At 43.0% G+C, this 20,131-nt stretch overlaps 1 protein-coding gene across 3 annotated transcripts; it reads left to right on the top strand.

The window, feature by feature from the left end:
* The first annotated feature begins 221 nt into the window (after positions 1–221).
* Positions 222–20,074, top strand: ZNF410 (zinc finger protein 410). Of its 3 annotated transcripts, none has more exons than XM_065635898.1 (10): positions 222–538; positions 4,007–4,205; positions 11,707–11,842; positions 12,142–12,375; positions 12,655–12,846; positions 13,672–13,831; positions 14,646–14,827; positions 17,561–17,650; positions 18,774–18,899; positions 19,469–20,074. In XM_065635898.1, exons 2-10 carry the CDS (start codon positions 4,173–4,175, stop codon positions 19,651–19,653), a joined length of 1,338 nt encoding a protein of 445 aa, XP_065491970.1. In that variant the 5' UTR covers positions 222–538; positions 4,007–4,172; the 3' UTR covers positions 19,654–20,074. The 3 variants fall into 3 exon arrangements, with proteins under 3 accessions (XP_065491970.1, XP_065491968.1, XP_065491969.1); XM_065635896.1 differs by lacking the exon at positions 222–538 and adding an exon at positions 2,694–2,739; XM_065635897.1 differs by lacking the exon at positions 222–538 and adding an exon at positions 3,129–3,325.
* The last annotated feature ends 57 nt before the right edge of the window (positions 20,075–20,131 follow it).

Below are 20,131 nucleotides of genomic sequence, written 5' to 3'. Positions count from 1 at the left end.
GTACTGACTTTTGAGAGAATTAAAAAATGTGTAAAATACTGATGCTGCAAAGGCTGAACATCAAAGTGAAGTTAATTGCAATGGTGGATGTAAGTTTTCTCATTTTAAAAACCTCAGTGAAGTAAAATTGAGTGGTGCCGGTATTTTGGAATCTGAGTGTACACATGAAAGAAAAAAATATGTGCCAAGAGAAATAAAGCCTAAGCTCCTCCTTGCATTCAGAATAGGGTCCCATTATAAACAGGTTTATCAACAGGCAACGCTAAAACACTACTCTCTGCTCCATGACTAGCTATTTTCTGTGTCTCATGGCAGGGGTGAAGAAAGCAGTATTGTTTCTCTTTTCTTGAATCTGGTCATGAGGGAAATGTGACTGAGTCTTCTATTTCTCCTTGATTAGCAGGAAGGATCCCAGAGGGGCAGATGTTATTGAGAAAGTGAGACCATAGGAAATTCCCAGCCAGACCATTCTCCCACCAGGGACCAGTGCTGCTTCACACACCTGCGCCAGTGATTTGGACCTGCATAAACAACTCAGGTAAGCATTGTGCTATTCCCACTGCAGATTCCCCGATCAGATTAGACCAGAATTCCCCAGGCAGTCAAGATGCAAGCTCTGAAGCAGCCAAACTCATCTAGCCTAGAAGGATGCAAATGAAAGGAACTTATGTGCCCACACGTCTCCACATTTTAATACCTACTCAACAATTCTACATTGTTGGGCTGATGATGAGTCAAAGGACTTCTGAGGTTACTAAGTCTCTTAATGTAACAGAATCAAGCTTTCCAATTTGGTGCCCTGGGATTACTGAAGTGGCACCAAGAAAAAATGGGTTTATGAGGTTAGTAGTTCTGCATTTCTGGTTGCCCTTGTTGGATTGTATTGGATTAGCAAATGTGGTGTGCTGGGATCGTGCCTGTGATAATAAACACAGTAAAATGGTCTTTTACTATGACTGTTGCATAATCATTCACTCAGCTCCAGCTTATTGGGGTTGTGTTAAAAAACTCAAAACCTTCAGTTCTGTAGGCTTGAGCAAATAAATGAGTCTGTCTAAAGTTTCAGGCCATTACAACTATGGCCAAGTAGTCTGACATGATAAATGCCAGAATTTGTACGTTCCCCACTCAATCTACCTGCATGACCAGTGAGGTGACCCGATCTCTGAGGTGGCTGATTTTTGGTGTCGAATCACCATTTTCCCTGCCTGGAACATCAGAAGAGTGCTTCAGCTTGACTGAGAATTCATTGCACAGTACAGGCTTTTGTTAGTACTAATGCAGTGACTGCAAGTTGATGGGATAATACCTTGGAAAAAGACATGCATGTAACTTGCCTGCAGACCTTGGGGAGTTACTGAGTGGCTCCAGCAGGTAGCTGGTCAACAGTCTGTTTGCTGAAGCACTAGGCTGGCTGTACGACTGAAGCTACTCGCTGAGCATTTAAAGCGGACAGGGGTAACTGTGGATCTTTAAGCTGGAAATCAATTTTTTCAAATGGCTGAAAGGCAGAGGAGCCATACTGCACATTTAGAGAGGCTGAAAAGAGGAAAGCATTCCAAAGCAGTTCACAGACAGATGACGAGAGTCATTTCCTGGGAAGTGACCACAGGTTCTTGCACAGTCCACCATGGATCAGAACTGGCTGCATGGCCAGGGAGCCCTGGGGAACTCGTTTTTTTCCAGCCTCTACAGCTCCCACTGGGTTACTTCCATATCGCCAGGATTCTCATTGCTCAGCAGCACCAACACCATTCCAGAAGCAGCCTTTCTGGCACAGGAGTCGGGAATCACACGTGGCTCCGAGCTACAGACTATCTGCAACCAAGTTAGACTTTACTGGACCTGAAGGTCCCCAGTTTAGCAGCTGATGTTCAGACCAGAAGCTGCCACCCTGCTGCTTCAGGAGCTCTGTCCTGCCGACCTACAGATATGAAGATAAAGCTAATGAGCAGAAAACAAAGTACAAGCTTTTAAAATTACTCAGTCCCTTGTTTTTTAGGTATGTTGTTAAGACATGTATGTTTCTGAAATTAGTGACTTAGTCTGTGTCACTTGGGAGCTGCTGTGAAGTCAGGAGTTCTCCATCACCAGCTGCAAGAACAGACCCACCAAGGTAGAGCAAACCCAAAACAGAAACCACTGTCCTAGCAGGAAGAAAGTGTTTCCACGTGTGCTGTAACAAACTGAAATAACATGTCTTCTCTGTTCCATTACGTTGAAGAAAAGAGGAGCTCAGCAGTTAAATGTTGAACTTGACAATAAGCTTCCTGAATAATCTTCACCTCTAAAACATTCTCCATATCAAAAGGTTGTTTTGAGAGGGGCCAGGTTCTGGCAACCGCGGCCCTGGTAACGATCCCGATGGAACCGGGGAAAAACCCGAGCACCAAGCTGTCACTGCTGCGTTTTCGGGGCTGAGGGAAACAGCAAGAAACGCGCTCCGCCCACGGGGGCTCCCCAGGAGCCAGCGCCACGGCGGGAAGGGTGAGCGGCACCCAAGGCAAGCGGCGCTGCCGGGCAGCCGGTAAGGGCGGGGCCACGCGTACAGCCCTGCGCAGCTGCCGTGAGCCCCGGCGGCGGCCGGAACTGGAGGCGACGGGCGGAAGCGACGCTCCTTCCAGGGTTCACCATAGAGATGGAGGAGCGGGACACACACACCCCCCCCACCCCCCCCCCACCGGAGCCTTTGGCATTTCCGGTTGGGTGCTCCGTCACATCCGGGCGGCTGAGATGCCGGTAAGGCGGGCGGGGGGAGGCGGGGGCCTGCGCCTGGGCCTGGCCGCTCTTCCAGGACTCACCGCCCCCTGCGGGGCACGGGAGCCGAGCGGGCCGTGGAGAGGGGGCGGGCGGCCCGGCCCTCCCCGCCGCCGGAGGCCGCCCCTTAGGGCGACGGGCCGGCCCCCGCCGTGGGGGAGGGGCGGCTCACCTGCCCGCGGGGGGGAGGGGAGATACGGGGAAGGGCGGCCCTGGGCGCCCCCCCTGCCCGCGGCGCCGGCGGCTCCCTCTCTGCCCCCTCAGGGCTGCGACCCGTGTCCGCCGGGTTGCCCCCGTGCCCTCCCGGCCCAGGCGTGGGCAGCCGGGCCTGGCAGCTCTGCTCGCGTCCCCCTGGGTCGCCCGGGGCCCGCCTGGGTGCGGGCTGGAAGGGGCAGCGGGGCAGTGAGCGGGACCGTTCCCGAGCCCCGGCTGGCGGGCGGTGGTCTTGAGTTACGCTGCCTTCCCTGTGTGCATTATGTTGTTCCTTCCCGGCAGAAGGCGAGGCTCCTGTGTGGAGTATCCCGTGCCGCACCGCTTGCTGTCAGGAGTACTAGAGGAAGGCTTTTAGGTTCTCTTATTAGCTGATGCGGTATTCTCATTATCTTTTAATGTATTCAATGGATTTGTGATGGAAGGAGGGGGAAGAACTATGTAGTTCACTTCTCCCATCGCTAGTGTCTGAGTGCTTTCCCAGCAGGCAAAAATAAATACAAACTTGTTCTCATTTTCTCTTGTAGCCAAAAGAGCAAACATTGTATGGGTATTTGTGAAATAACTTCTAACCTACTTGTTTTCCACAAGATATTTCTCATTATCAGAAACATAACAACAGACAGGAAAAGCAGAGCTTTCCTGGTGACAGGTTGTTTGTGTATATTTGTTTTTCATCAACAACTTGGATAATTCCACTGTTTTGCAGGCTGGGAGTTCAGCCTCCTTGTCTCTTGCATACTCTGTGTGATTTTCAGTTGATCCTGTAAGTTTCCAGGACAAACAATTCAATTTTCCATTGAAAATGAGCTACTGCAAATAAAATGTGGTATAGAGCCTTTGAAAATTAAATTTGCAGTGTTAGGATGTTATTTTGCTGACTCAATGACAACAGAAATTCAGGAACCTGGGTGAATGAGTTTTCCCAGTACTTCAAAGTGTATTTTTCAAGTTACATGCAACAGCTGCTAGCTTCTTTTTGCTTTGCTCTTGTTGTTTTGGTTCCTATCTCTTTATATTTCCTTTTTTGTTGTTTTAGGTTAAATCGAATATTTGCACAACACAGCTTCTTGCTGAGGACCACTGCACTGTTTTACACTTAGGAAAATATGAGAATAAGCACGGAGTATTGTTCTCTCTGAACTAAAAAAAACCCAAAACTGTGCCTTGCTGAGGACAGCTGCAGGAATCAGACACTTGAATCAATGTTATCGGATGAGTTAGAATCCAAACCTGAGGTGAGCAGTTATGAGCTGGGTTTGGTTCCCAAGAATGTTTATGGGCAACAGATAAAACTTTTGTTCAATGAGTTTACGCAGTTTGCTGCTTACGTATTAATTCTCAAAGTGTTTTCAGTGGCACCTTCTGATGCTTCCATGTTTTGATTTGAATGGTAAAAAATTAAAGAATATTGCAGGCTTTTTCCCCTCCTTTCAAGTGTCAACCAATAATCCTGCCTGTTCTCAGGTTACGTTATATTTTTCACTATTATAATATTCTTTCTGTTACAAGAATAAAATAATGTATTGACTACTTCTTTCCCTCAAACCAAATTGACTTTACTCAGTTTTGGAGAGCCTGGATAATTCTATTAGCAGCAGCCAGCTCTGCATTTAAAGTACTCATGTTTCCATTAAGCAGTTGGTGGAAGCGGTAGGCAGCAGCACCCAGGGGATCCCGATTGCTGGGCGTGAGGCTGCTGGACCGTCCCCGGGTTCAGCCGGTGGCATGGCTGAGCATGAATCGCAGCGATGTGTGTGTGCACACGCAGCTGGCCACAAAACAGATTAACACATACGTAGCTGAAGGACCTTTAAGAAGTGAACAGAAACAGCATGAACAACACAGAACTTTGTAACTGGAATATATCTGTACCTTCACTCTGATGTGTACTCACATTCACAGATGTCTCTGGTCTCTGCCAGGTCTAAAGCCTGGGCTTTTTAGCCAGTTTCTGGCTGGAATCTTGGCGTTTTCTAGACTGTGGTTGCCTTCTCCTCACACGTTAGACTAGAAGTTCACTAGCAGCGCGCTCACTTGTGGGGAGAATGTTTAGGAATATGTTCAGTAGGTGGATAGAAGGGACTGCAGTGATCAGACACAGCAATGTACTGAACAACAGCCAGCTGACATATGGAGTCTCTTCTCTCCCCTAGCCATGGTTCTTTCTCTCCTTAACTCAATTCCTCCTTTGATCCACTCCCTAAACATTGCCTAATAAGTTTTACACATCCTGCAGTCCCTGTTACATCAGATAGTTAAGTTTGGTTTTTCCCGTTAGACCCATTCAGATAACCCAAGACAACTTTGTTTTCTTACCAGTTACAAAAGTTCTGGTTGAACCTCTTCAAGATTTCACTTCAGCAGCAGCCCATTGGTTAGCGTCAGAGGAGTTCTGTGCTTTGTTACTCTTACCTACAATTTGCTAGATACAAGTCTGCAGTTTGTTATGCTTTACACAATTGTATCAGTGTGTTCAATTTATTACCTCTCTTGTTTCTTGCCTTTGTCTCAGGCCGACAGCCACGGGTCAGGTCTCTGTACATTCCCCCACTTAAAAGTGCAGAGGGCTGTATTACTTTGTGTCTTTGCTTTTCTGGTTTACCTCCTCAGAAGGCTGAGGTCCTAGAGCAGAGGACTTAGTACTGCTATGAAGGACCTTTTGCGGAAGTTCACAAGTGTAAATAGAATTGTTTTTATTGAGTCCTCTGTTTCTATCCTTTTTCAGTCCATATGCAATACAGCAAATATCTTAAACTGGTACTCCAAAGAGAATGTGGATTATATGCTGGTAATTAGGCATAGCTCAGGTGAAGTTGTAAGGTATTTGTTAATTAACAGAGCAGCCAAAGTCCTTCCAATCCTACCATTCGGGTAAAGTAGCTGCAAATTCATTGCAGCCCTGAGTAGCCTTGGCATGGGCTGCAAGGAGTTCCTTTCCCTTGTCTTGTGGTTGGAATCTTGTAACTGCTACCAAATTTTCTCCCAGTTCTCAGTTTGGGGGTAGGACTCTCAGGTGGGGAACTCTGTTACTTCAGTCTTTGAGTGGGTGGATTCCTGTAGATTATTTCAGACAGCCAAGGACCAGGATAGTGGGAATGCTTGTTCCCTCGTTCCTCACATAAGAGCTGTAAGTGAGCCTTGTCTTTTCTCGACTTGAGTCAGATGTTTGTTAATTAGGCATGTTTACATGATAGTCCCATTTCCCCAGAGCAGAGTTACTTCTCCTTCCCAGTAAGCCCGGAACAGAGTAGGCCTTTCTCCAGTAGGAACAGGCCTGATGCACGAAAGCTATGGTGGTTGCAGAGGGCATCCTTTCCATAGGTGCTGTTTCTAAACAGTGTTTCTCAATCTTGATCAAGGCTATTTTGTATTACAAATTGGGATTAATTTGCATTGCGGATTACCAAATCTATACACACCCACTTTCTGGTTCTGATTGTGAAAGTTGAGTGTTAAGTTAGTACTATTTTCTGCTCATTTGATGTGAAACTGGTACATACCCTTTTTACACCTTCCCAAATAGTAGTTCAAGTATGTCTGAAAGTCAATCATGATTTTATATACTCTTCTGAGCCATGGCACCATAATTCTTACAGCCACAGATGTTCTTTCATATCCCCTGCCATGTGAGAAAGGTATTAATTAGGAGCTAACTGTATTTGTGTAATGTCTAGATAATATTAATGAAACCACTATGGATGGATTGCATAAGCTTCTTTGCTACTAGCTTTATCCCTAAAGAAGCCACCAATGTGCCAGTAAATGTTTAATATTATACTTGAGTAGAGGTGCATCCTTTCCTAGGAAGTTAAAAAGCTGCCTGGAGACAGTTTGTACGGGCAGATGGATCTGCTTTTTCTTCTGAACTCCCTGCCCCCAAAGCTGTATTGCCAGCATTCCTCAGGGAGCTGATAAGATCTGCATTTTGTATGCTTTAAGCCTTCAGGGTGATTTGTTACAATTGCAAATATTTCCAGCCGCCTCCACCGCACTGGTGCACTGCCGGGTGCTTTCTGCTGTCGAGGCTAGCTCTGGCACAATCAAGTGAACCACAGCTCTGGTCTGTAAGTCGAACCAGCTATTGAAAAGGGGGGAGGTGGGAGATATTTTAGCCTCTCCTTTCTCGTTAGCACCTCGCAAGGAGAGACTCTTGTGAATGAATTAATTTCCCAGAGGTTGCATGGGAGGAGGGCATCCTAGTTTCTAGTTAAGGAGCCTCTTGCCCTCCACACCTTTCAGCTCCACCCCCTCCTTTCCACTCCACCCCTCTCCCTCTGTTAAATGTTCTTTTGACCTCTTTATTTTGTAGTGGTTCATGGGTTAAATTTAGAACAGAAACAGTATTGATTAAAAACATGGTCCCTGCTGCTCTCAGAGTCTAGTCTAGCTCTCCAGCAGTCCAGTAGGAGGATAGATCTGAACGCCAGTACTGGAGCAACCTTCCCCCCACACCCCCTGTTCCCCCCTGCCACCCTCACCGTAAACAAGGCAGCTGCCTGACACTTCTTGGCTTTTGAATCATCTGATGAAGGGGGTCCATTATGGGACACAAACTTCAACCTGATGCATCCCAGATGGCCATATTTTAATTTGTTTCTGTGGTGTTTTGTGTTATTTTTAGGATCTCTAGGAGGGGTTCCCAGTTCTCTGAACAGATTTATCGTTGTTTTCTTCTTTTCTCTCTCGGGTCAGGGGCATTATCCAAGCTTTTCGATAACACAAGCATTCTGCACGGCTTGTGGTGATAGACCCAGGGATCATCCTGTCCAGCCATTTCCTGTTGATCAGCAGGGATGACAGTTATTTATTCAGTGACAAGAGCCAAGAAATATTTTACATTTTTAGTACATACGTTGTCTATATTACTTAGAGGATTTTCAGAGTTATGTGAACTTCCAGCAGGAGTAAAAGGAGGTTATACTTTAAAAGGTGGTATGGCAAGGACAAAAATAAAATTCTTCATAGCAAGCTGCAGCTGAACTTTGCTTATTTTGTCCCTCCAAGGCTTATAGATTCTCTTTGTATGGCTCACATCTGGTCCATAAAGTTTTAATCTTTATGTTGAGGATGTTCTTTTGCAATTAATACTAAAATTTATTTGAAATTCCACAGGATATCTTGATTGTAGAGTAAAGCCACTTTACAACTCTTGTAATTCATTTTGTGTTCTGTTAATAATTTGTACATTCAGTTTTCCTAACTATTCCTGTTCAGGTGCCCCAAGATATTCTATCTGCTTGGTTACAAATTCTAGCACTTTGGCCATATTTGTAGAGGGATCAGTCACCTCCTTACATAGGGATTTTATAGTCACCATCTCAGGAATGCTTACAGCCCATCTGGATCCTGTTTGTGATGCCAGATATTAAGTGTTATGAGATCTGATGAACTATAGCATCCAGGAGATTCTTCCCCTTCTGGTCCTTCAGACTGGAGACCACTGGCCTGTTCCCAGGTGCAGGCAGAAGTGAGGCTGAGCCCGAACTGCAGATATGCACCCACACACACATAGACAGTACAGACACGTACGGTTGCGAACACTAACACATGGCAGGACGGCACCTTTACAGGCACCCACAAACACAAATGGCATTCACATGGAACAGGAAGACCACAAATGGCCTAATTTTGTTCCTATTTGTCAGGTAATCAGGCGTGAAATTTGCAAGTGTACCGCACACATGCCCTCTCAGCTGACATGCATACTCACAGTCATGGATGTGTCCAGTCTCTGCCAAACCTTAAGTCCTTCCAGTATCTATCTCCAGGCCCTGGGCTTTTTAATCAAGCCTCTGGCCAGGACCTTGGGGCCCAGATTGTGGTTTCCTTCTATTCACAGGCTAGTCCACCTTGAAGTCAACTAGATTATCGTCCTTGGAAACTCTTCAGAAGCAAATAGTGTTTAAGAAGATGGGATAGACTAGAGTGATGAGGCAGAACGGCGTACTGACCTGCAGCGTGCTAATGTGTGGTCGACACGTATTATCCCCCACCCCCTTCCTGTTCTCCATGGCTGTTCCTCTCCTATCCACCTTGATCCCTCCCTTTCCCCGCCTTTGATTCTTCCCCTTAAACATCCATAAGTTTTTCACATTCCTACAGTCTCCTCTTAAGACATCTTAGTAATGGTTAATCAGTCCCAGATTTCCCCCATATCCCATAAAAAGCTTGCTCTTGCTATGAGATGTGTTCCAGTAACCCACGATCATATTGTTTCTATCTCTTAGAAAGTTTCTGGTTGAATTTCTTCAAGGTCACATTCAAGTCGTTCCTGTAAAGATCCATCCATCAGTGTCCCAGGAGTTCTGGTCTTTGTTACTCTCTCTTATCTGCAGTTTGTTAGACTTCGTGTATCTGCACTCTTAATTTATCACCTCTCTATTCCTACTCTGTCTTTTATGCTGAATAGCCAATTACCTGATACCCTTAGAATTTCCTATTTGCTTTCAGCTGCAAAACTAAATGAAAAGAAACTTAAGAAAGCAGCACACAGTGTTTGTAATTAGTTGTTTTCCCATATTGCAGTTGTTGTAGCTGTCACAAAGGCATTAAATGATATTGAGCAGGAAGGAAGGTTTCTGAAAGTACTTGGCTGTCAAGATACAACTGTCACATGAAATTTGTATTTTCTTTGAATTATTTGATGGAGAGTTGGGAGGAATATATTTGGTGATTGGTTTGCTTTTGGTTTATGGGAAAGTTTTTTATTCCAGATTTTAACAATGAGCATGATTCTTGTCCTTTTGTTTACTTCCGCTTCTTTTGCCTCCTTTTAATTGTCTGTACTAGCTTGTTATCACTTTACACAGAAAACTAAAAGGATCTCTTTTCTTTCAAGCATCTGTTTGTGGCTGCTGCAGTTTGTTTTTCCCTAGTGGCTTAATGTTGCTGTGTGGAAGTGGAGGGTTTGAAGCAAAGCTTTCCTGTAATAGGAGGAAAGTTTTATCTAAGGCTTTCTGTATAAAAATAGGGGAGTGTCTTGTGGTGGTAGAGTAGGCAGGAGTAGGGGTCATGAACAGCCTGAAAATGAAAGATGATCCAGTCATTTTGAACCATCTTGCTGCTCACATTTTTCAGTCCAACTTCTTTCTTTGGTTGCCTTGCTCTGTTATTCCTAACTCCCTTCTCTTTTTACTCTTTCTCACCCTAAGGGAGGGTGAGCTGGGACCCAAGGGTGAGCCCAGCCCAGGCAGTGCCCTCCCTGGCCAGGGCACAGTCCTGCAGCACCTGAGCATGACCGCAGAGATGGGTGCTGGAAACAGGGTCCATCCACAGCCCTGGACGAGCTAAAGTGAGGAATCAAGTCCAGGCTCCATCCAGAGAGTCCAGTCAGGAGAAGCAGGGGATGGGGCTGCAGACACTGATGCAGTAAAAGTCTGAGGTCTATCCAGGAGACAGGGCTTGAGACAGGTAAACCTACAGCACAGCTCAGGAAGAGACCTAGGAAGCACAGGCTGAGTTTAAATGGAGCCCCCAGGGAGAGGGTGTGGGTGAGGGCCCCAGGTAGGATGCTTGCAGCTTTACCCACATAAGCACAGGCAGTGCAAAGTGCCTGATTCCATTTCCAAGGATTGCTGCTTAGAGACAACCTTGATGGGTTTTTCTAGGATGTGTTCCCACACCTCTCCTGCTTGCCAACCAGTCTGGATTGGAGTTCACTGGCATATGACACATGCACACTCTAGAGAGTGGGATCACACAGGGAATAGTTAGGAATGGAGTTTAATCATTAGACAGGATGCACAATGATGTTTAGGCTGTGCCAGATAACTGAACTGACAAACTTCCTGCGTGTATATAATGGGCTTCATTCATCCTCCCCTCTCCATTTTCCTGTGTTTGTTCTGCCCTGATCCACCTTGATCCTTTCCAGTTCCTGCCTTTGGCCTTTCCCTTAAACAAGGCGTAATAAGACCTGTACAATCCCCCAGACCTCTTCTTCAGTCCCAAAGTCCTCCCCAGGGAATGCATCCCAATATAAGTCCTATACCTCTTTATGTTATGGTTCCCCTTATTTTGCATAGAATTCTGGAGAGCTTTTCTTCTGTTGAATACCCTTGGTGGGGGGGTTCACACTAAGGACAAAGGCTATAATGGTCCATCTTTGGTCCTAGGAGTAGCTGACTTGGATGGATAAGGCTGTCTGTGTTCTCCCTCTTGTCATCCCAGCCTTGTTCCTCTGATCATTATCTGCCTATTTTGAATACCTATTAGCTAGACATCTTTGCAACTAGAATTTTGCTTGCTTTTTGTTTAAAAAAGGCTGACTTTTAAGTATTTAAAAACAATGACTTTTAAAAAAACTGTGCCAAAGGCTGAGCATGGAAAACATTTACTTGGAAGGTTGGAGCGTAGTAAAATATCAAGTGGTAAAAGATGAATTAAAAAGGAATGTATGCCTTAAAACATGGCATATATTGGTAAAATTTATATTGGTAAAAGGTTAAATAAAAAGGAATGTAGCCTAAGTAACCTCCAGAGTAGTCCACAATGATCCAGACCTATTTATTGTAGGTTAAAGAATTGAGAATTGTATAGGTACTTCAGAGATGACAAATACAAACAATTTCTCCTTTGCCATTAATGTAAATTGAAAAGCTTCCATTTACTTTGATGTGTATTCATGGGATTATATTCACTGTCTCCTACAAGACATTAGGGGGTAATGGACTGGTTTTCATACCTTTTTTAATAATTTGTGCTGCTCTTGACCTAATCTTCAGTGTCTTTTTTCAGCTGCTGGTTCAGTTTGTTCAGAATACTTCTATTCCACTGGGGCAGGGGCTGGTGGAATCGGAACCAAAAGACATCACCTGTCTTTCTCTCCTTCCTGTTACTGAGACCTCAGAATGCAACAGACTCATGTTGCCAGGTAAAATCTCTGTGGCGGATCTTTGTGAGTGTGCCCTTTGTGCAGCTGTCTTCGCTGTGCCACGGTGGCAACTGCTTCTTGCTGATAAGATATTACAGGGATGGGGGAACAAGATCAGGAGGGTGACTGAAACTTTTCTCATTTCTCAACAGTGAAGTCTGACTAGTTAGAAAATTCCTTCCTCCTCCAATCTCTCTCAAGTTCTATTTTCTTTTTTCTAGAAAAATAACTTCTTAGGTATCTTTTAGTCATAGCGTATTTATGCTTTTTATTTACTCTGGTTTTACTTTCTTCACTAGATGATGAAAGAGATCTCACTTCTCCAAGCCACACTAATTCTTCCAAGGATGTTTCTTCATCTGCTGTCTTGAGAAGTCTGCAGGTAAATGTGGGCCCTGATGGAGAGGAAACAAGGGCACAGAATGTACAAAAACCATCTGAACTTCTGTCAACTCCAGAGACTTCCAGTTTATTGCAAGACCTCCAGCCCAGTGACAGCACTTCATTTATTCTTCTCAACCTAACAAGAGCAGGTAATTCTCCTTCTATTTGTCATCCAGCTGGATGTGTCTCAGCAGAATGGAGGAAGTACAAGTACAGCTCTGTCCCTGCTGCTTCTGAAGGGGAAAGATCACAAATATTTCTGGGCATTTTTGGATATTTCAGGAGCATTTAATCATCAGGAGCTTCACAATGCAGTGAAAACTTTTTCAGTGCAGCTATTACGTCTATGCCAGTAGACCCTGGGAAGCAAAAGAAATTTCCCTCTGTTACATTATCCTTCTGTTTCATGAAGTTATTTTCATTTCTAGGGTTGGGGTCTCCAGCAGAGCACTTGGTGTTTGTTCAAGACGAAGCAGAAGATTCTGGGAATGACTTTCTCTCTCATGACAGCACAGACAGCAGTACTCCGTGGTTCCTACGAGTGCAAGAGTTGGCCCATGACAGTTTAATTGCCGCCACTCGGGCACAGCTCGCTAAGAATGCCAAAGCAAGCAATAATGGTAGGAAATACCCTGCTTCTGTCTCAAAAGTTGAATATTCCATACAAGGCCTGTAGTTTCGGCTTGTTTCTTCCTCTCTCTTTCACTTTCTCTTGCTTTTAATCTATTCTGACATGTCTTCATATCATCAGTGACAGAATTACACAGGACAGTCATGTAATTTTTCTGCAATATAAACAGGCTCTTCGGTTTTTCTCAGGGAATGAACTTTAGTGGAGCCAGCAGTTCCACTGTAGTTCTCATGTTCTCTGGTACATGTAGAGTATCTTCTTTCTGACTGCAGCTGCTTTTATTTCAGCTTTCATTTTCAATTTCAAGTGTCTATTTTTATGCATACTGTAATTCATACTTCTTAGCTCCACAGGGCAGCTTTCTGGAGAATACATAATTGGATGTAGTCACACGCTTTGTGACTTAATTATTTTAATAAATAACTGCAAACAAATGCATTGTGTCTTTTTTAGCTAAGATGTTTTTAAAAATAGTTATCCTGGCTAATACTTAAAATCAGTTTGTTGATATTGATAGAGAGACTGTTTTTATAATTTTTGATGCATTGGCTTTCTATTCTTCTCATTATGATACTTGTCTGGTAGCAGCTGATCTGATACAGGTAGTTTGTTGGGAATAGTTTATGGGCCTGGTAAAGTTTGCAAGTCTGTTATGGGTTAGGCAGCAGCACATAGGACATGGTAAACAATTTGTAACCAGGCACACACCTGCTTTACAGTCCTGTATCATATATGATGCTGGTTTTATCTATTAAATTTGACACATTGTAGTGATCTGTATGTGTTTTAGATTTTGCTGGGCTTTTTCTTCCAGGTGAAAATGTTCATCTTTGCTCAGGAGATGGGCAGCCGAAAGACTCCAGCCCCATTCCTCATTTATCTCGCATGGAAAGGAAGCTGAAGTGCACAGTTGAGGGCTGTGATCGGACATTCGTGTGGCCAGCTCACTTCAAGTATCATCTGAAAACACACCGGTGAGTGGAATAAATCTGTATTTTGTCATGACTTTGAAAAACTGTGCTCTGTTTTTGGGATAGCATTATTTTTTTACATTGACAGGCTGTGAAAATGTGGTATTACTCTTGGAAATACTAGGCCCATTACTAGCTTTGGGTCATTTATATTGAAACACAATGACTAAATTTAGCTGATTTTTGGAGGTCCTTGTTAGTATTCAGTTTTGAGTATTTGTATTTTAACAGGTGCTTGATAAAGAGCATACTTCTGTGGTATAGTGAACATTAGAACTTGTAGGTTGCTATCATATTTTTATGTATCCTTGAACAAACTTGCTTGATCTAGCAAATCACCCTAATCTTTTTTAGATAAGAAATTGGCACTCTCTAAGGTAAACTGTAGAAGAGAAGCTTAAAAACTGAGAAGGACTCCAATAGACATGAGGCCATCATCTTTCCCTGAGACAGGGCCAGCAGTAGTTGCATATATTATATGAACACATACAGTCATTTTTGATCCTCCAGCGACTGAAATTCCACAATGCTCCTATATAATTTGTTGCACCAATTTACTAAATCATTCTGGGTAGGGAATAGTCAAGGCAGTATGATGAAAAGATACTACCTGAACAAATACTTCCAGTGGGACCACCCAGACTCTAGTTCCTTAGGACTTAGGTCACTCACTTTGCTTGAGTCTCTGTGTTTTCTGATATAATTCATTTTGATTTAAATGTTTCTGCTTTTTATTTAATCAAAAAAAGAAGCTGAGTGTTCACGAAAAACACATTGCAGTGGCTGGTAATGAAACAGCTATTTTGTTGCTTTCCAGGAACGACCGCTCCTTCACCTGCCCAGCAGAAGGCTGTGGAAAAAGTTTCTACGTCTTACAGAGGCTGAAGGTGCACATGAGAACTCACAATGGTGAAAAACCCTTTGTGTGCACGGAGCTGGGCTGTGGGAAACAGTTCACAACAGCTGGAAATCTGAAGAACCACCTACGAATTCACACTGGTGTGTTTTAGACCTCACCTATTTGTGGTCTGCAGAGGTGGGGTCTTTACTGAGGAATAAACCACTTCCTCCTCCATCCTCAAACTTTTCAGAATATTATGTTGTTTATCTCTGCCCTCCATTAATGTCCCTTTTCTATCAATTCACATTGAACTATGGGTCAAATTAATCAACTACTTACCCCCTTTACTATCCTATAAAATTTCACACAGGTTTTCCCCTTTAAATACTATATGTTGATGCTGTACTCATGCTCTGAAGATTCTCTTCCCCCCTCCAGTGGTTTGATGGAGGGAGTGGTGTGTGTTGTTTTGGGAAGAAACTAGACTTTTCCCAGGGGAACAGTTGGTGAACATGACTCCTGAAATTGTTTTTTATGAAGAAACTATTTTAAATTCCTGAAAGGCACAATAGCTTATCCAGTGCGGAGTCCTGGTGGACACAGTTGCAGCTGTACTGACATCTGGCTGAATCTGATTAGGTTACATTACCTGTGCTGCTTGTAGAATGACTACATTTGGGAAATGTAGGGAAGTGAGAAATACAGCAGAATGAGTAGCAAAAATATAGCAGCAAAGTCTAGTAGGAAAAGGCGATAATTGAAGACAGCATTTTGGCATGCAAACTGCTCTGTTTGTGCTAATGCTAATTCGGGATGGTACCATATGCTGGAGCCTGTGTACTCATGCTCAGCTTTTTATATTAAATTATATTTTATATTAAATAAACCAAGAACCTTTATTTCATAGTGCTGTATTTTATACATGGTTTGTTTATGCTGTCTCCTCTGGAGAATCTGATCCTGCCTTTCAATATTTTTAGAAGTTGGTGTACCAGCCAAAGTCTTGAAAACTGCAGAAAGTGCTTTAGGTGGTTTTATCCTAGAAAGTTGTTTGAGGGAGGCACACAAGTTACTGCTGAAATCATCAGCAGTTTAATAGTTAGCAAAGTTCATAGTGAATATTCTGGTGGTTTGGTTGGTTTTTTTAAGTCTCAGGATTATCACACCACTTAGACAAATGGGCCGCTTCAAGCCTCTCAGAATATTGTTAGAGATTCACTGATGGCCTAGGGCGGTAGGATTGCATGACAGTTAGCTAACGTTTCAAAATAACCTTGACAACTGCGAGAGCACAAGGCCTCTCTAGTAAAATGAAATCACAGATTATGTGGGCTGCCAGCAGCTGTTTATGCCTTCTGCTTTACTTAGGTGCTACCGTATGGTATGTGCTTTGTAGATATGCATGGAAAAAGGCTGCTATTTTAAAGAATTTGCAGTCTAGCTAGAACACATGGCTTGGGGGGCAGATGTTGGGATGTAGTTAAAAATTATGTATACCAATAATAAAACTTTGAACGTGTAGTAACAGCAGCCATGGTTTTTCAGTTGTCTTTTGCACTTAAAGCTCCCAGCCAAGGCACAGAGAATGTTAAAAGGCCCAACTGACACATGCACAATCCTCCATGATAGAGTGAGTGTTCTGCAACCAACAAAGTAGTAGCTTCTGGAGGAGTAAATAATAACTTTCCTAACTGCAAGTTGATGATGTTCAGTTAAGAATTTTATCAGACCAAAGGTGTTGTAAAACTGCAGGCGTAAATAGATGTAGGGTTTCTTAGAGATGGAACTGTGTGCTGTTATTTTTGTCAATGGTAGTTTTTCTTCCAAGTTTTAAATATTTATAACAAGGCAGGAGGTACAACCAGTGTTTGAGAATCTGCCACATATCTCAGCATTGTAACACTAATCAGAACATGCTGTATTGATCCTTTTTGCTCAGATCTGTTGAATGCTATAGCAGATAGGAAGCTGAGAAATGAACTGTGGGGAGAGGACTTCTAAAGGCAAAATCACAGTAGAAACAACTTTAAAAACAAGTTTACTCTGAAAGAACTATGTATATGTTAGACAATAAATGAGTTAAAATAGCTTGCTTAATCTCCTATGGACTTGCTGTTACTCTGATACAGTGGTCTAGCTAAAGACCTGAAATCATAGTGTTAAAGATAGCATATTGAGTGGGATGTTGCAGGCAAAAGTTATCTCTAGGTTTTTTAAGGCTTTATTAAGAGGGTGTTTAAAACAGTTAATTATGTTGCATTGCATTAGTGTGGTCACCTCCCAATTTTTCATCAGTTAGACAAATACAAAAATAGCTGTGGAGAGATATAAAAATAACAAATTTCAGCCTATGAGAACAAATTGTGCCTTGAATTCCTGTTCCTCCACAGATAAATATAAATGACTGACACATCTCTTATGGGATTTTGCCAAGTTCAGCCTGATCTGAAATAAAGTATAGAATCTGATATGAAGGGAAATACAGTTAATGGAATTTTTGGCACTGAGAGGCAGAAAGGGAACAGAATCCTGGGAGTCTGTGAAGCAGAAAGCTGGTTGTTAAGAACTGTATATAGAAGATATATCATAGTCCAGGCACTTTTATATTACTCTTTTGGTATTTATATATTTGGAAGATCAATTTAGAAACACTGTACCCTTGGTTCGCTTTCAGTGAATGATGATCTAAGAATATTTCAGAACATCAGTGTTTCCACTTAAAAGCTAATGAAGAGAATGCTTTAAAAGCCTTAGGAAGCATATGTGTAATTTCTGTTGAACTTGTTGCACCTAAGGCCAAAAGGGAGAATGCAGTAGAGATCTTCAGAGGGACTTGGACAATCAGATCAAGTTGTGATCCCAAAATCTAAGAACTTACTTTTCCCTTGTAGGGGAAAAACCTTTTCTGTGTGAGGCACAGGGATGTGGTCGCTCCTTTGCTGAATACTCCAGCCTTCGGAAACATTTGGTTGTCCACTCAGGTAAGAGTCTTCACCTGACATTCTGTGGCCTATCTGAGAAAAGATCTGTATTGTAGGACTTTGATTTTATTTCCTCAAGAAAAATCCCCTGGTTTCTACAGGTCATAGTGTTTCACAACTTCCTTTGTGGTGCCTCTGGCCATTAATTTTTTTTTTCTGTTGTTACTGTTTCTAAATTTTAAGTTTCTAGATTCAAATTACATTCTTAAAATTTGTTTTAAAATTATTTCTAAAATGTCATAAAGTTGGATATCTCTTTCATAGCTGCCATTTTCTTACTTAAAAGAGAGAACCTAGCACCTCTATATATTAATCAAAGCCATTCAAATCTGAAGTCTCTCATGAGTGGGTTTCTGCCCTAGGTAGGGTTTTCCTTTATTTTTTTAATACTACATACTTGTAGTTGGACAAAGCATTAGATGGACATTTATTTCACAAGTGTTTCAAAGCTTCTGCCTTCTATTTTGATTGATCTGTCTTAAATATCATCAGCACATAATGAATGTGCCTTGTTTGGGGAAGGAGAGATTTTATTGGGGTAGTAATGTTTGGGATTACCCGAGTTCTTCATGCTTTTTCTTTCCTGTCATCTTGGCTTCCATGCTGTTGAGCTCACACGTATGGACATCATACTTGTATAGAGAAAATGGTAGACTGCTCTGTAAAATGGAAATGCTTTCACAGTGACAAGTCATCATCCAGTCTCTGCTCAGTAATGTAAACCAGGTGCTGCAATTTGTTGTTTGATGGCAGGAGATGGCTTCCTTGCCTCTGCTTCCTTGCTTTTGGTCATTTTATTCTGGGTATGGGACATCAAATATTTCCATGTCACGGAGTAAGAGATTCCAAATAACTTGTTCCCTCTTATAAATCAGACTTGAAGACTTTATATTGCTCTCCAGACTTGAGATTTCCAACAACTGGCAATACTGATATCTAAAACTCTTCTGTTCTGGAAGCTTATTGCGCTCCAGGAAACAGGAGTATTTCTCCTTTGTTTTTATTCACTGATAATTAGCACCAGTGGTGTCAACTGCAACAGTATTATTGGCTTCTTGGTTGATGAGATCTTTATTCCCAATTTGGTAATTGTTGGGACATTTTTTCCCCCTTCTACTCCAAGGAGTGAAGCCCCATCAGTGCCAAATTTGTGGGAAGACCTTCTCCCAGAGTGGTAGCAGAAATGTGCATATGAGGAAACACCACTCCCGAATTGGAACAGATGGCAGCAGAGAGCAGGAACAGCCAGGTAAGGAAGGGAGGGCACGCTCTGTGGGGAAGACGTACAGGGAAGAATTAGTGGATGGTCAAAGAGAAATGGAAGATGTTTGTCCTCAAAATATGAGACCACAAGCCAGTAAGGAATAAAAGACTATCCCTCTTGGAGATGTGGATGGATTGCTCACCCCGCCCTTTTCTAGGATAGAAGACAAAGGTGTGTTTCTGTATTGTGGTCAAGGGGCAGATAGGTTCATTGTTTTCAAAATTAACATGAATCTGGTATTTTTTTTCACATGGAATTTGTGCCCTTCGTTATGTATTCTTGTTGTAAGAAGCCTGGTTTTTTTAATTGCAATGTGAACTATTTAAAGAGAAAGCCAAGCCCGCAGGAGATCCTGCCATACTGAGGCTCAAAACAATAAATACAGGAGTTACCATCCATTGGAGCGTTGGATGCCCAAAGAATAGGAAAAGATAAAGTAGGTGTCTAGGGAGAAGTCTGTGTGACTTGGAGGCGGGCATGGATTGTGTGGTATGTTGTAGTGTCATTACATCATGAGAATTTTGGTTTACTGTTTGTTTTTTTTTTCACAACAGAGTCACTGATGGGCAGCAGTTTGCTGGAAGAATCTACAGTGCATAGTAAGAATCTCATCTCCATGAACTCTCAGCCCAGCCTTGGTGTCGAGTCTCTGCACCTGCCAGACACTGAGTCTATTATTGGAGTAGAGGAGGGTGAGACCAGCTGCTCTTTTTTCCGCCCTCTTATATGTGGTGACTGAAGTGGGATCGATCATCCCTCCTAGAGGCTCACCATGTTGCAGCAGGATGAGTGGACATTGCTTTAACTGTGCACAGAGCGGGTAGGTAGATGGAGAATGAATCATAAAACTGGAGTTGGAGAAGACCTACTGGACCAAGCTTCTCTCTTGCAGAGCTTAAAAGGTTAAGTCTGCTGCTTAGGTGTCATTTAGCCCATGTCGTGGAACGCCATTTCCAAACTGTTTATGCAGTCCATTCTCCTCAAGCCTAACGCATCTATTGCTGGAGCACTTAGGAGCCCCAGTGAAGGGCTAGGACCTCATTGTGCCAAGCACTGTACAGACATTCGGTCTCTTGAGCAACAGGCCGTCCTTCCATCCTTTACCTTCAGAGACTATATTCTAATACATCTCACTGTCAGAAGCTGACTTACTATCTGAAATAAATGTACTACTTGATATCATTTAATTACACTTGCTGTGTTCTTTTCCTGCTTTC

The sequence above is a fragment of the Caloenas nicobarica genome, chromosome 5 (genome assembly GCF_036013445.1).
Source record: "Caloenas nicobarica isolate bCalNic1 chromosome 5, bCalNic1.hap1, whole genome shotgun sequence".
NCBI lineage: Eukaryota > Metazoa > Chordata > Aves > Columbiformes > Columbidae > Caloenas > Caloenas nicobarica.
This window is presented reverse-complemented; position numbering and strand designations above follow the sequence as displayed.

Bases quoted from the DNA above. Each gene is read 5' to 3' on its own strand.
- ZNF410 (XM_065635898.1), top strand. From the start codon at position 4,173: ATGTTATCGGATGAGTTAGAATCCAAACCTGAG. The intron at 12,376-12,654 runs GTAATTCTCCTT...TTTCATTTCTAG, and splicing joins TCTCAACCTAACAAGAGCAG to GGTTGGGGTCTCCAGCAGAG. The intron at 18,900-19,468 runs GTAAGGAAGGGA...TTTTCACAACAG, and splicing joins CAGAGAGCAGGAACAGCCAG to AGTCACTGATGGGCAGCAGT.